The sequence below is a fragment of the Salmo salar genome, chromosome ssa13, assembly GCF_905237065.1.
Source record: "Salmo salar chromosome ssa13, Ssal_v3.1, whole genome shotgun sequence".
NCBI lineage: Eukaryota > Metazoa > Chordata > Actinopteri > Salmoniformes > Salmonidae > Salmo > Salmo salar.
Window position 1 is genome coordinate 99,290,195 of NC_059454.1, and position 16,445 is coordinate 99,306,639.

Consider the following 16,445-nt stretch of genomic DNA (forward strand, 5'->3'; position numbering starts at 1 on the left):
TCCGGTAGCTAGCTAACAGAGAGAGAGAGAGAGTGGACTAAAATCACTGCATTATAAATGATTCAATTCCCCACTCCACTCATAGGGCTAAGCTACCAGCTTTGTGCTACTGCCTTACTCCCTTTGTCGTGCACACACACACAAACACGTGTCTTGAGGTAATGGAGTGTGCTGGTAGCCTGCCTGATGTGCACTGGCATTGTCATTTCATTTATACAAAATGCACTGTTTATGCCCCGTTCATTTATCACAGGATCACTTTCAACACCCCTCCTGCTTGATGCTGAGGTTCCACACAGAGCATAGGGCCATTGAGGGAGCTAAAAGCAGTGCTTTCCCTCCAGCTTCCACGAACGCACAAAGGCAGGCGCGAGCAGGCAGACACACACACAAGCCTCACAAATTAACTCTCTCTCTCCCCCTGTCTCTAGCTCTCAAACACACACACACACACACACACACACACACACACACACACACACACACACACACACACACACACACACACACACACACACACACACACACACACACACACTCGCCAAGGGAGAGACTTTTCACTTTTCCCTTTCTTCATCCTCCCGATAGCAGCAGAGCAACAGCACCACACACACAGGTATTCATATTCACAGAGTGGAAGATTGAAGTAACGTAACAGCGGGGGGGGGGGGGCGGTTGAATAGAACCCCAAGATGTGATTGATTAGAATATTACCTCGTCAACAGGCTTGTCAAACACCATTTTCCACCAACACCATTTTCCTCTGTATTCGGTCAACCACATCTTGGGGCCAGGTTTCTGGACCGAGATGAAGCTTTCCCCTGATAAACATGCTGAAAATGTCCATTAAAAACCCATAGAGTCATTTGACACACTGGAGATCCCTATCAAAACCTGTCAGTTTAAACTAGAGATATGTGACAGAGCTACAGTCGAGCGGTGTTTGTCAGACCATGAGACTTCTCGAAAATTGGTCTTCGCATGAAAACGTCTGTAACGTCTGAACGGTTTCACCTATAAACTACCATTCAATAAAAAGGGGAGACTCTCACGACGATGTTCTCCTTTTTGCTCACGGGACTTGTCTGAAGGTAACAAGTACTGGTTTATTTAACCCCCAAAATGGGGTTAAATATGTCTAACACTTCAAAACCTAATATCTTATTATTTACTTTTTTTCCATTTATGAATGTGTTATTCAATGCTTAGACTTTTAAGAATTAAAATAGATTTTTTGACTGAGACTAGGCGTAATCTGTGTCCAGGAAACTAGGCCACGGTGTTTGATTCTAACAATTTGACTCATGTTTATTATACAGTATTAAAATGGTGTGGCAGTCACTAGATATGGCTGTACATAATGTTTATATGTTTATATAATGTTTATATTATGTACAATACATGCAACTGCTGAAATGATTACTCACTAGAGTGCCTTCAACGTACAGAGTGTAAACTGAAAAACATAACATGAAGTTGATTAAAAATGTGTTTGCCATAATGTATATTTAATCGATCAAGTTTCTACCTATGCCAAGCTGACATTTTTGAAAGGTCTGTGACAGCTAGTTTGATTTATATCATCTTAAGCACGTAGGGTACAGTACGTTCACACAACAATATTGGCCGTGGCAGTAAAGATGGTGTCTGTCTCTGTCTCTGTCTCTGTTCCCCTCTGTCTGTCTGTCTGTCTGTCTTTCTCTACCTGTCTCCCATTGGGCTCTGTCTGTTGGGCACTGTCTGTCTGTCTGTCTGTCTGTCTGTCTGTCTGTCTGTCTGTCTGTCTGTCTGTCTGTCTGTCTGTCTGTCTGTCTGTCTGTCTGTCTGTCTGTCTGTCTGTCTGTCTGTCTGTCTGTCTGTCTGTCTGTCTCGGTCCATCTGTCTCGGTCCGTCTGTCTGTCTGTCTGTCTCGGTCCGTCTGTCTGTCTCTCCCTGTCCGTCTCTCAGTCTTTCTCTACTTGCCTTTTTGTATCTCTTTCCTTTTTTCTTCCTGTCTTTTAGCCTCTGTCTGTCTGTCTGTTTCTCTACAACTGACACACATGCACACTCGCGCACATACATGTGCCCACACACACCCCCTAACTTTAGACCACAATAACGTCTGAAATGGAGTCACAAGATGAAAACTTTATTTCCGCTGGCTGTGAATGTTTTAGCTATGCGATTCTGTCCAGTTAAAAACTGAAAATGAATAACCCCAAATCCTCTTCTTTTTACCTTTAACTAACTAAGAACAAATTCTTATTTACAATGACGGCCTAGGAACAGTGGGCTAACGGCCTTGTTCAGGGGCAGAGCGACAGATTTTTACCTTGTCAGCTCAGGGATTTGATCAAGCAACCTTTCGGTTACTGGCCCAACACAACCACCAGACTACCTGCTGCCCCTCTATGGCTATCTGTGGCGTGTAAATAAACCCAATAAGGAATCCTGTAGCACTCACACCACTATATCAGGTTTTCACTTGGAGTGGTACATGAAAATACACAGTGTATTGTCGTCTTTGCATAGTACACTGCTCAAAAAAATAAAGGGAACACTTAAACAACACAATGTAACTCCAAGTCAATCACACTTCTGTGAAATCAAACTGTCCACTTAGGAAGCAACACTGATTGACAATAAATTTCACATGCTGTTGTGCAAATGGAATAGACAACAGGTGGAAATTATAAGCAATTAGCAAGACACCCCCAATAAAGGAGTGGTTCTGCAGGTGGGGACCACAGACCACTTCTCAGTTCCTATGCTTCCTGGCTGATGTTTTGGTCACTTTTGAATGCTGGCGGTGCTTTCACTCTAGTGGTAGCATGAGACGGAGTCTACAACCCACACAAGTGGCTCAGGTAGTGCAGCTCATCCAGGATGGCACATCAATGCGAGCTGTGGAAAGAAGGTTTACTGTGTCTGTCAGCGTAGTGTCCAGAGCATGGAGGCGCTACCAGGAGACAGGCCAGTACATCAGGAGACGTGGAGGAGGCCGTAGGAGGGCAACAACCCAGCAGCAGGACCGATACCTCCGCCTTTGTGCAAGGAGGAGCAGGAGGAGCACTGCCAGAGCCCTGCAAAATGACCTCCAGCAGGCCACAAATGTGCATGTGTCTGCTCAAACGGTCAGAAACAGACTCCATGAGGGTGGTATGAGGGCCCGACGTCCACAGGTGGGGGTTGTGCTTACAGCCCAACACCGTGCAGGACGTTTGGCATTTGCCAGAGAACACCAAGATTGGCAAATTCGCCACTGGCGCCCTGTGCTCTTCACAGATGAAAGCAGGTTCACACTGACCACGTGACAGACGTGACAGAGTCTGGAGACGCCGTGGAGAACGTTCTGCTGCCTGCAACATCCTCCAGCATGACCGGTTTGGCGGTGGGTCAGTCATGGTGTGGGGTGGCATTTCTTTGGGGGGCCGCACAGCCCTCCATGGGCTCGCCAGAGGTAGCCTGACTGCCATTAGGTACCGAGATGAGATCCTCAGACCCCTTGTGAGACCATATGCTGGTGCGGTTGGCCCTGGGTTCCTCCTAATGCAAGACAATGCTAGACCTCATGTGGCTGGAGTGTGTCAGCAGTTCCTGCAAGAGGAAGGCATTGATGCTATGGACTGGCCCGCCCGTTCCCCAGACCTGAATCCAATTGAGCACATCTGGGACATCATCTCTCGCTCCATCCACCAACGCCACGTTGCACCACAGACTGTCCAGGAGTTGGCGGATGCTTTAGTCCAGGTCTGGGAGGAGATCCCTCAGGAGACCATCCGCCACCTCATCAGGAGCATGCCCAGGCGTTGTAGGGAGGTCATACAGGCACATGGAGGCCACACACACTACTGAGCCTCATTTTGACTTGTTTTAAGGACATTACATCAAAGTTGGATCAGCCTGTAGTGTGGTTTTCCACTTTAATTTTGAGTGTGACTCCAAATCCAGACCTCCATGGGTTGATAAATTGGATTTCCATTGATTATTTTTGTGTGATTTTGTTGTCAGCACATTCAACTATGTAAAGAAAAAAGTATTTAATAAGATTATTTATTTCATTCAGATCTAGGATGTGTTGTTTAAGTGTTCCCTTTATTTTTTTGAGCAGTGTAATTTGGTCCCATGTGGCAGTCTGGTCCCATGTGGCATTCTGGTCCCATGTGGATCAGTTGGTAGAGCATGGATTCGATTCCCATGGAGGACCAGTACAAATGAAAATGTATGCACTCAGTACTGTAAATCTCTCTGGATAAGAACGTCTGCTAAATGACTCAAATGTAGATGAATAATGAATTTTTGCATCCCCACCAAGGGTTGGTGGCTAGTGGGACAGTGATATAGCTTGATTGCAGTGCAGGCAGCGCATTCCTTCCAATACAACACAATCTGAATACGCCAATCAACAATACAGCTAAACTCATTTAAAAAGGGAATCTCAAAGTTCAAAGCATCTGCTTCAAGTGAGCCATAAAGTCTCCAGACCATCAGAGACAGAAGCAGATCCAAATTAAATAATAGGATCAGGTCCAGATATTCAATTAAAACCAGTGAAGCAGGAGAAATGTGTCTCTCTGACGACGAGCTACAACCAGTACAGACAGACTGTTTGCTGAGACTACGTGAATTTGTATATGTGTGTGCACGTACGTGTGTGCGTGCGCGTGTGGCCACAAGGAGTGTTGATAATTGTCACAATAATCGTGTTCCTATTTGAGCGTGGAGAAAGCCGACAGTAAAACATTAGCTCCGCTCCTCATGAGTGGCTTTGACTCGCTGTCTCTCACATATCAGATACAATCTGAAAAAGATGGCTGGCAAGAACTATGGCGAAGATGAAGATTACAAGATGAAGTCTCCATCCCAAATGGCACCCCATTCCCTATATAGTGCCCGGGCCCGGGCCAGGGCCCATGGTCAAAAGTAGTTTACTACAGAATAGCGGGAAAAGGGTGCCATTTGGGATGCACCCAATAACAATACTGATAGATGGTGATGACAGTGGTGATGATAAGAATGAAAATGAAGGATGAAAGTGATGATGACTTTGATGATAATGGCCGTAACAAAGATGACAATATAAGAGGAAGGCGATGGGAGACCAAACAGTGAGCCATTTAAAATCAAGGAGAAACGAGAGAAGAGAGCGGCATTAGAAAAACAAACCATGCCCTCTAAACTAAAAACTAAAGCATAGAGTTGACAGGGCAGCAGCAGCAATGCAGCAGCAATAATAGAATTGCAACAAATCAGACTCTGCAGGGAACATCATATTGGTTATTTCCAAACCACGGCCTCCACTGAACAATACGTCTACATTTCATATAGGACCAATCTTTCTGCTGCTGATTCTTCATCTCTGGGACTCCACAGGGTGGTGTAATCTCCCCCTTTCACTTCGCACTGTTGTATTGTCAAAATAGCACATCTTACTTCAGAAAAGCTTTCACCTCATATAAAAGATAGATGTGAAAACAATCAAGAAAAGTGTCGGGGAAGATCTGAAGAAATGTCAGAGATAAGCGTTCGAGTGACAAGCAAACAATGCACAGACTTCTCTGTGTAGCAAAACCAAAGCTATCGGGTAATCAGTTTATTTAAGAACAAAGTCCTCACATAAGGCTCAGTGAAACAGATGAGAAAATCAGCCTCAACACAGAACTAGATCTTGCAAATATAGTATCTATCAGGTAACCCAGTGGATAAGAGCATTGGGGCAGTAACTGAAAGGTTGCTGGTTCAAATGCCTGATAGACTAGGTGGAAAGAATCTGCTGATGTGGCCTTGAGCAAGCCACATAACGCTAATTGCTCCTGCTCTGTATGTCGCTCTGGTTAAGAAAGTCTGCTAAAGGACTTCAATGTAAAATGTACCAAACTCAACACTGCATTACATGAAGTTACACAGGCAGCAGGTAGCCTAGCGATCAAGAGGTAGGTCCAGTAACTGAAAAGTTGCTGGTTTGAATCTCCGAGCAAGGCACTTAACCCTAATTCCTCCTGTAAGTTGCTCTGGATAAGAGCATCTCCTAAAAATTACTCAAAATTAAGTTAAATCGGGAGCTTTCACAAAACCATTAGTTCATCCAATAGACCACACACCCAGGTTGCCCTTGTACCAGTTATATCTGGCTAAGTTTGTGTGTGAACTGAGGAAGATATAGCATTAGCAACATTTTGACACTGACACTCGGTTATCCAGAAATTCCTCTTACAAGATTCCTGGAATCAGGAGGGAATAAACAGGAAATCTGAGAATCCTTCAACCAGGATTTCTGGAAAACATGGGAATTTTGGGAATGTAGTGCAACCCTAGTAACAATCCTATCAGGGAATGGTGTTTTGTACTGACCTGTCGATGATTCCACACATGTCGATTTGGAGATCGCTGTAGTTTCCTATCAGCATCTGTTGTACCTTGATCAGATCCACAGCATTGTTATCCACATGGATGTGTCTCATACAGCCTTGGAACACATTGAAGGGGTTTCTGCACTCCTGGTTATTCTCACTGTCCGGGCAACCTGTATTAGACCAAACGACAGCCATAAATCAACGGCCATTTACAAGTAGGCCTTACAAAAGACAGGTGGTCAATAAAAACAGGCCAAAGCCATTGCCCCATGATAAAGGATTACAAAGATATGTTGTATCTCATACAGTAGCGAAGAAGAGTACAGCTTGTATATTCAGAGTATACAATATAAGAGGAATATTCAGAGCACAGCTTGTATATTCAGAGGACAGCTTGTATATTCAGAGGACAGTTTTTATATTCAGAGGACAGCTTGTATATTCAGAGTATAGCTTGTATATTCAGAATGTAGCTTGTATATTCAGAGGTCAGCTTGTATATTCAGAGGTCAGCTTGTATATTCGATGTATAGCTTGTACAGTACAGTATATATTCAGAGTATAGCTTGTATATTCAGAGTATAGCTTGTACAGTACAGTATATACACTGAGTATACAAAATATCAAACATTAGGAACACCGTCCTAATATTGAGTTGTACCTCCCCCCTTTTCCCGTCAGAACTGCCTCAATTCGTCGGGGCATGGACTCTACAAGGTGTTGAAAGCGTTCCACAGGGATGCTTCCCCATGTTGACTCCAATACTTCCCACAGTTGTGTCAAGTTGGCTGGATGTCCTTTTTTGGTGGACCATTCTTGATACACACGGGAAACTGTTGAGTGTGAAAAACCCAGCAGCGTTGCAGTTCTTGACAGAAACCGGTGCGCCTGACACCTACTACCGTTCAAAGGCATTTAAATCTTTTGTCTTGCCCAGTCACCCGCTGAATGGAAAAACATATGCTCCCGAGTGGCGCAGCGGTCTAAGGCACTGCATCTCAGTGCTAGAGGTGTCACTGCAGACCCTGGTTCAATCCCAGGCTGTATCACAACTGGCAGTGATCGGGGGCCCCATAGGGTTGTGCACAATTGGCCCAGTGTCGCCCGGGTTAGGAGAGGGGTAGGCTGTCATTGCAAAATAATCTTAACTGACTTGCCTAGTTAAATAGAAATAAAATTAATTCTCAATTGTCTCAAAGCTTACAAATACTTCTTTAACCTGTCTCCTCCCTTTCATCTAAAGGTGACATCAATAACGGATCATAGTTTTCACCTGGATTCACCTATGTCGTGGAAAAAGTCAATAGGTCTTGTGCAAGCCACATAACCCTAATTGCTCCTGCTCTGTATGTCGCTCTGGTTAATTAAGAAAGTCTGCTAAAGGACTTCAATGTAAAATGTACCAAACTTACAGGAAGTTACACAGGCAGCAGGTAGCCTAGCGATCAAGAGGTAGGTCCAGTAACCGAAAAGTTGCTGGTTCGAATCTCCGAGCAAGGCACTTAACTCTAATTCCTCCTGTAAGTCGCTCTGGATAAGAGCATCTCCTAAAAATGACTCAAAATTAAGTTAAATCGGGAGCTTTCACAAAACCATTAGTTCATCCAATAGTCCACACACCCAGGTTGCCCTTGTACCAGTTATATCTGGCTAAGTTTGCGTGTGAACTGAGGAAGATATAGCATTAGCAACATTTTGACACGGACACTCGGTTATCCAGAAATTCCTCTTACAAGATTCCTGGAACCAGGAGGGAATAAACAGGAAATCTGAGAATCCTTCAACCAGGATTTCTGGAAAACATGGGAATGTTGTGCAACCCTAGTAACAATCCTATCAGGGAATGGTGTTTTGTACTGACCTGTCGATGATTCTACACATGTCGATTTGGAGATCGCTGGAGATCGCTGTAGTATCGATCTCCAAATCGATATACAGCTCCGAATGCACTGTATATTCAGAGTATAGCTTGTATATTCCAGAGTGAAGGCCAAGTGTTGAACACAGGAGATTTTCTAAGCGTAACTGTTATTCTGCTTGATTTCCAGTGTGTGTGGGCTGTGGACACAGAGCTGGTGCTGCCTGGCTCTCTGCTAAAGGTAATTAAATGACATGACAAGCCTTCCAAAAAGATTTTGCTGAGGGGAAGAGGGGAGAGGGGGACAGAGAGACAAACACAGAATCCAAACAGAGAAACAATGCTCTGAGGGAAGCTAAAGTGGAGGAGGAGGAGGAGAGGTCCTGCAGTTTGGTTAAGAAACTCTATGCTTCTCTGCACTAAGCCCTGAGATCAAACGCTGCTGGTCCAATACAAATCTTGATACACATATGCACCAACAGTTACCCTTGCCTATCTAACTGCAATTAGGATTAGTCTCTGGAAAGCCAAGTAGTATTTATGATTAGGGCGAAGAGTTTTTCCTGATCATGTGACACAGTCAGAAAAAAACCTGGGGTCCAATGTACACTAAGTGCACAAAACATTAGGAACACCTGCTCTTTCCATGACATAGACTGACCAGGTGAATCCAGGTGAAAGCTATGATCCCTTATTGATGTCACCTGTTAAATCCACTTCAATCACTGTAGAGCCTTGAGACAGACAATTGAGACATGGATTGTGAATGTGTGCCGTTTAGAGGGTGAATGGGCAAGACAAAATATTTAAGTGCCTTTGAACGGGGTATGGTAGTAGGTTCCAGGCGCACTGGTTTGAGTGCGTCAAGAACTGTAACGCTGCTGGGTTTTTCACACTCAACAGTTTCCTTTCTGTATCAAGAATGGTCCACCACTCAAAGGATAACTTGACACAACTGTGGGAGGCATTGGAGTCAACATGGGCCAGCATCCCTGTGGAACGCTTTCGACACCTTGTAGTCCATGGCCAGACAAATCGAGGCTGTTCTGAGGGCAAAAGAGGGTGCAACTCAATATTAGGAAGGTGTTCCTAATGTTTTGTACACTCAGTGTATGATGCATGTTGCTTTCTCTCACCTCCAAAGAAGAGGTTGTTTCCTGATACCACGGGGAAAGATGGGCTGGCATGAGCCGTGGAGTCTTCCTCTTTATCCACAGTGATGGTCAGATGACCTCTCCTTGCAGTTAGGTCTACTGAATGCCACTGGCCATCGTTCAGACCAAATCCTATGGACAGAAAGGAAACAAGAGTTTATTAGCTACCTATAATATAGGACATTATCCTGCTCAACTCAATATTTTGTATAACAGTCTTAGGGTGCAATAAGGATGTTTTTGTTTTTCCAGTGATTAGCTATTTAGGGTAATGAGATTGTGTTATTCTCAGAGATCAAAACTTCACAAAACAACAGCCGTATGTTACTGTTGATCTGACCTGCAGTGACGTCCACTAGGATTGTGTATCTTCCAGCCTTGTGTATCTGCAGCCTGACTCTGGCCTCACTCAGGTAGAGCCACAGGCTCCCCGCCTGCTGCTGGAGGTCAAAGGTTAACAGAAGGCCCGCTCTGTTCCAGGTCCGGAACTGCAGGCTGATCGCCACGCCAACCGCCGCCACGGCAACCCCGCCGCCGTCTCTCTGCTGCTGCGCTGCCCCTGGCAACTGGAGGAAACTCTGCGCGCCGGCGAACGTCACGGGGACAGAGACTGGCTCAGCACATGTAAAGGTCACATTGCCCTAAAAAAAAAGTGTGTGTATATATATATAACCTAAATATTAATTAGTCCTCAGCAAGAAGGTGAAATCAAGCTTAGGAACATCTGACCTGAGTCTATTGCGAATAGCATTAGAAGATATCCATCTAATCAGCAAAATGTCCAGCAGGAGGACATTCATAATTCATACCATAATGAGAGCGTAACCTATAGGAATCTGAGGTATATGATCTCAGGACATTAGCAGAGCAAACAAAGATGATTGGTGTCATGCTAGCCAGGTTAAACCAGACTGAATTCTGCACTCAACCATTGTTTCACTGAAGCAAAACAATGGTTGAGTGCAGAATTCAGTCTGGTTTAAGCTAGTAATAACATAGACCATCTTAATCAGGCTAGTCAAATGCAACTTTCTGAAGTTATGACTGAAATCATACTGTGTGTCTGTCTGGGAGTAGGGTCTAGCCATCTAATGTGTTGATCATTGTTGTTGGATGGTGGTTGTACAGTAATGATGGTTTCATGGTCTGCTGCTGAGTGAAAATGGTGTATTACAGTTCTGTCTAGCTCAAAGTGATATCAGAGCAGTATCTTTATAATAGTATAACATTGTTATACAGTAACTACAACAGGGAAACAGTAGATCATGTGTCCAAGCTGTTTGCAGCAGCAGTGAAAGTGATATACTGCAACGGAGTGCTTACAGTATGCTACTCTAGTGAGCAGAAACTTTAACCACTGAAAAATAACAAAGAAATATGTCCTCAAAGTATACTCCAGAAACTGACTTCACTTTCATTTCCCTAGCATATTTATAACATTTAAACAAGTGGTCATATCTCACCTCTGGCTACTGGTATTCTCTGTGTTAGATATGTGGGTGTTTATTAATTTCAGTTTTCCCGCATGAATTATTTCTGCTTATTCCTCCATTCGCTACTTCATTTTGGAGCAGTTAAGGTAATCATTTACAAGACGGTAAAATGTGTTTAGGAGAGAGCTAAACACCATCTAGAGGGATTCAGACTCTCTGTTCAATGTACTCCCCTCATTAATGGACCAATCAACATGAAAATAACCCATTTGTATTGAGGTGATTCTGTTACATAGAGGAGCAGCTAGATGCAGGGAGGTCTGATTTTCCAGCAGTTCACACACACAACACACACACACACAAACACACAAGGTGCGCTATGGGATTTATAGTATCTCTGTTTTCTTTTAAATACTTTTGCACTTTTGAGACTATTCCACCTGTTCAATTTTGCTCAATCAAGCTCAGCTAATGTATTTGAAAGAAATACTATTTGAATCCAGGTCAGCAGATAAATCCCAGATAATTCCAGGTCAGCCTAGTTAAATAAAGGTTAAATAAATAAAAAATAGAAATAATAAACCCATTACCAACCACCTACAGTTCAACAGGCTGAGGTAGCAAACCCGGAGGATGGCTAAGGCTGAAACAAGTTGGTTTCATACATTTTTTATCAACCTCCAAGAGTTGTTAAATTTCCTTTTCAATTCAGTTTGCTACTTCTTTCATGCACCTTGGTTGGAGAGTGATGTAGAGGTGATGTGTTCCCTCCCCTTTGCAAACGTACCGTGATGGAGACCTGCTGTTGCTGTTTGGCCAGATCTATCATGTTCATATCGTTCCAGAGCAGGTTCTCAAGGCACCCATGGAAGTTCCTCCTGGACATAACCCTCTGACTTCCATGGCACTGGACGCCACCATAGCTAATCTTGTGAAAGAACATCAAGCCAAAGTTAATATTCCAACATGTTCTTACCTACAGTATATTATCATGATATGGGAATTTGATATATTAACACCTTCAACAAGTGGTGATAGACCAAATGAGATTGGAAATCGTTCATTGATGGCATATGTTTAGGAAGGAATAAAAAGGTCAAGTAAAGTAAAGTAGAGTAGAGCAGGACATAGTAGAGTTGAGTAGACGAGAAGCAGAGTAGAGTAGAAGAAAAGAGCAGAGTTGAGTTGAGCAGAGTAGTGTAGAAGAAAAGTGCAGAGAAGAGCAGAGTAGAGTAGAAGAGAAGTGCCCAGTAGAGTAGAGTGGAAGAGAAGAGCAGAGTAGAAGAAAAGAGCAGAGTAGAGCAGAGTAGAGTAGATTAGAAGAGTAGAATAGTAGACCAGAGTAGAATAGTAGAGTAGAGTAGAAGAGCAGAGTAGAGTAGAAGAAAAGAGCAGAGTTGAGTAGAAGAGAATTGCAGAGTAGAGTAGAAGAGCAGTGTAGAGTAGGGTAGAGTAGAAGAAAATAGCAGAGTAGAGTAGAAGAGAAAAGTAGAGCAGAGTAGAAGAGTTGAAGTTGAAGAAAAGATCAGAGTAGAAGAAAAGAGTAGATTAGAGTAGAACAGAAGAGTAGATTAGAGTAGAGCAGAAGAGTAGAGCAGAGTAGAGCAGAGCAGAAGAGAAGAGTAGAGCAGAGTAGAAGAAAAAAGCAGAGTAGAGTAGAAGAGCAGAGTAGAGCAGAGAATAAGAAAAGAACAGAGTAGAGTAGAAGAGTAGAGCAGAGTAGAAGAGAAGAGCAGAATAGCAGAGTAGAGTAGAGTAGAAGAAAAGAGCAGAGCAGAACAGAGTAGAACAGAGTAGAGTAGAGTAGAGCAGAATAGTAGTGTAGAGCAGAGTAAAGTAGAAGAAAACAGCAGAGTAGAGTAGAGTAGAAGAGTAGAGTAGAAGAGCAGAGTAGAGTGGAAGAGCAGAGTGAGTAGAAAAGCAGAGCATAGTAGAGTAGAGTAGAGTAGAATAGAAGAGCAGAGCAGAGCAGAGTAGAGTAGAGTAGAGTAGAGTAGAGTAGAGTAGAGTAGAGTAGAGCAGGACAGAGTAGAGTAGAGTAGAGTAGAGGAAAAGAGTAGAGCAGAGTAGAGAAGAAGAAAAGAGTAGAGCAGAGAAGAAGAAAAGAGCAGAGCAGAGTAGAAGAGAAGAGCAGAGTAGAAGAGCAGAGTAGAGAAGAAGAAAATAGTAGAGTAGAGTATAAGAGCAGAGCAGAGAAGAATAGAAGAGCAGAGCAGAGTAGAAGAGAAGAGTAGAGTAGAGTAGGACAGAGTAGAGTAGAGGAAATTAGTAGAGCAGAGTATAGTTGAGTGGAACAGCATAGTAGAGTAGAGTAGAGGAAAAGAGTAGAGCAGAGTAGAGATTTTTATTTAACCAGGTAAATTGACTGAGAACATATTCTCATTGACAGCAACAATCTTGGGAATAGTTACGGGGGAGAGGGCATGAATGAGCCAATTGTAAACTGGGGATGATTAGGTGACCATGAGGGCCAGATTGGGAATTTAGCCAGGACAATGGGGTTAACACCCCTACAATAAGTGCCATGGGATCTTCAGTGACCACAGAGAGTCAGGACACCCGTTTAACGTCCCATCTGAAAGACAGCACCCGGCAATGTCCCCAATCACTGCCCTGGGGAATTGGGATATTTTTTCAGAACAGAGGAAAGGTTGCCTCCTACTGGCCATCCAACAAAATCTGGTCTCCCATCCAGGGGCCAAACAGGACCAACCCTGCTTAGCTTCAGAAGCAAGTCAGCAGTGGGATGCAGGGTGGTATGCTGCTGGCTATGAAGTAGAGTAGAGCAGAAGAGTATAGCAGAGCAGAGCAGAATAGAGCAGAGTAGCATAGAGCAGAGCGCAGAAGAGTAGATTAAAGAAATTATCCCAATCTGTGTATTCAGGTAGAGACTACAATGGCAATGTACATAAATGTCTCAATAGGACTCATGTAGATTATGACCAGAAGCTCAACTGTGTTTCAATTTCAATAGAAAAGTATTTCTATAGGCCATTTATTACAGTTTTTTCCAACTGCTTACACACGTTTTCAAAACTCCTTTTTTTCAAAACTCTACACACAATTCCCTAAACTGCACACACAAAATGCAAAATGCCTCACATCTCCTTCAAAATGTAACACTGCATTCAAAATGCCATAAACACATGTCAGAATGAAGCATTTGCATGAAATGGCAAACACTGCTTTCATAATAGTACATTTTTGGATATACCATGTAAACACTGTTGTTCTAAATCTAAAGCTCTTTGGTCTTTCATAGACTTATATCTACATTTCAATACAATGTTCTACAGTGAAAGTAATCTGCTGAGAGGGGTAACAAGTACACTGTAAACAACAATGCAATGTAGAAACAGAAAATATTTATTAGGCCAAACATTAGTGTTGTTTACAGTAGCATACAACAAAACCATAAACATATGTAAACCAAAAGTATATTCTTTAGAATACAGTAAAGAACATAATTGTGGGGTCCCGGGGGGGGGGGGCAGTCCAGGAATTGGTGGGGGGGGGGGGCAGTCACCAGTGCTAAGCAACGCTTCATCTCTTCTTCGAGCTGGGTCTGGCCACAATACTTCGTCCACATCACAAGATACGTTTTCTCTTGCCAAACATCGAGGGAAGTATCTCCTAGCATGGCGTATCCAACCTTGGACAGAGGCAACCTCTATGTCCCCACATGCGTCCTCCATTGCCTGGAGAAGCGGCATGCGGGCATAGGGTTGGCGATCATACACTTTCCAGCGCCAGGCTGAGAAGAATTCCTCTATGGGATTTAGAAAAGGTGAATATGGGGGTAGGTACAAAACTACAAATTGTGGATGGGTGGCAAACCAGTTTTGGACCAGAACAGCCCGGTGAAAACTAACATTGTCCCATAAAACCACAAATCTAGCAGGCTCCTGATCTGGATCAGGGACAAGCATTGTGTAAATTGCATCCAGAAAAGTGAGCATATGGCCGGTGTTGTATGGACCCAGTGTGGCATTGTGATGGAGGACCCCATTTTGAGTGATGGCAGCACACATAGTTATATTACCCCCACGCTGTCCAGGGACATTGGTAATTGCCCTCTGTCCTATTGTGTGTGTGACCTGGTGAATAAGTGTAGCATTTTGATTGGTTGTGTTTGGAAAAGGAAAGCAAGTCACTTCCTGTTAGATTTTTGTGTTTTAGGTAGAGAATTGTGTGTAGTGTTTTGAAAAAAGTGTTTTATGCAATTGACAACTGAGTCAAAGGCTGAGAAATAGCTTATGGTTTTAGATATTTGGTGTGTAGTTTTGCACTTTGAGTGAGAGGTTTCAAAAATCGTGTGACATGAAAAGATTTAGTGTGTAAGCAGTTGGAAAAAACTGTAAAACAGTCTAGAAATATTGTATGGAGGTTGGGTTAATCTTATTCATTAGCGGCTTTGAATTAATCCCTCTTGGAGAGAATTCAATGGCATAATCAACACCCGTGCTTCAAAGCTATATATATTTTGAGTGTGTGTCTCCTATGCGTTTAGGTCGTACAGTATCTATGAACGCATCGGTAAGAGACAAATGGAGGGTGATATTTGAAAGAGCAAGCATGCAGGAATGGTTGTGTGTGTGTGTGTGTGTGTGTGTGTGTGTGTGTGTGTGTGTGTGTGTGTGTGTGTGTGTGTGTGTGTGTGTGTGTGTGTGTGTGTGTGTGTGTGTGTGTGTGGAATTATTTGAGAAACAGGTCACAGGCAACACACCACAGGTCACAGACAACACACCTCGTTTATCTCGGAAGGACTGAGTTCTGCAGGAACCTGGATTTGCTGAGAGCTTTTGTCCACAGTGAAGTTGAGGTGGCCACTAAAGCGCACGATGGCTACGTCGTGCCAGTGCTGGTCATCTAGAAGACTACCCAGTGACACGACCATGTGGCTCTCAGGACCAGGAGAGACACTTTTACCTGGAATACAACAGAGACACAGAAAGAAAACCATACATTAATCACAGAGGAAAACGTGTTCTGGTAATAGTCTGATAGAAGTGTTTTCCTTTCTAGGACAGGCAATGCTAGAATAAGGAAATACTGTATGTTTCAAGCAGTGGAGACTGGTGAGACTCATAGACTACATGAAAAAAATCTCAATCCAAAATCATGGGCATTAATATGGCGTTGGTCCCCCGTTTGCTGCGATAACACCCTCCCCTCTTCTGGGAAGGCTTTCCTCTAGATGTTGAAACATTGCTGCGGGGAAGTTCTTCCATTCAGCCATGAGAGCATTAGTGAGGTTGGGCACTGATGTTGGGCGTTCAAATTCATCCTAAAGGTGTTCGATGGGGTTGAGGTCAGGGCTCTGTGCTGGCCAGTCAACTTCTTCCAGAACGATCTCGACAAACCATTTCTGTATGGACCTCACTTTGTGTATGGGGAATTGCTATGCTGAAACGGGAAAGGGCCTTCCTCAAAATGTTGCCACAAAGTTGGAGGCACAAAATCGTCTAGAATGTCATTGTATGCTGTGGCGTTAAGATTTCCCTTCACTGGAACTAAGGGGCCTTGCCCAAACCATGAAAACAGCCCGAACCATTATTCCTCATCCAGCAAACTTTACAGTTGGCACTATGCATTCGGGCAGGTAGCGTTCTCCTGGCATCCGCCAAACACAGATTTGTCCGTCAGGACCCCCAGATGGTGAAGCATG

At 43.6% G+C, this 16,445-nt stretch overlaps 1 protein-coding gene across 2 annotated transcripts in view; it reads right to left on the reverse strand.

The window, feature by feature from the left end:
- cntnap3 (contactin associated protein family member 3) overlaps positions 1 to 16,445 on the reverse strand; it is a 186,863-nt gene that overhangs the window by 65,903 nt on the left and 104,515 nt on the right. For both annotated transcript variants that reach the window (XM_045692517.1, XM_045692516.1), the window contains exons 6-10: positions 15,525 to 15,706; positions 11,565 to 11,705; positions 9,685 to 9,985; positions 9,327 to 9,476; positions 6,331 to 6,502 (exon numbers count right to left, since the gene is read on the reverse strand). In XM_045692517.1, the coding sequence (XP_045548473.1) occupies positions 6,331 to 6,502; positions 9,327 to 9,476; positions 9,685 to 9,985; positions 11,565 to 11,705; positions 15,525 to 15,706 (946 nt within the window). The remainder of the gene's footprint in view (positions 1 to 6,330; positions 6,503 to 9,326; positions 9,477 to 9,684; positions 9,986 to 11,564; positions 11,706 to 15,524; positions 15,707 to 16,445) is intronic.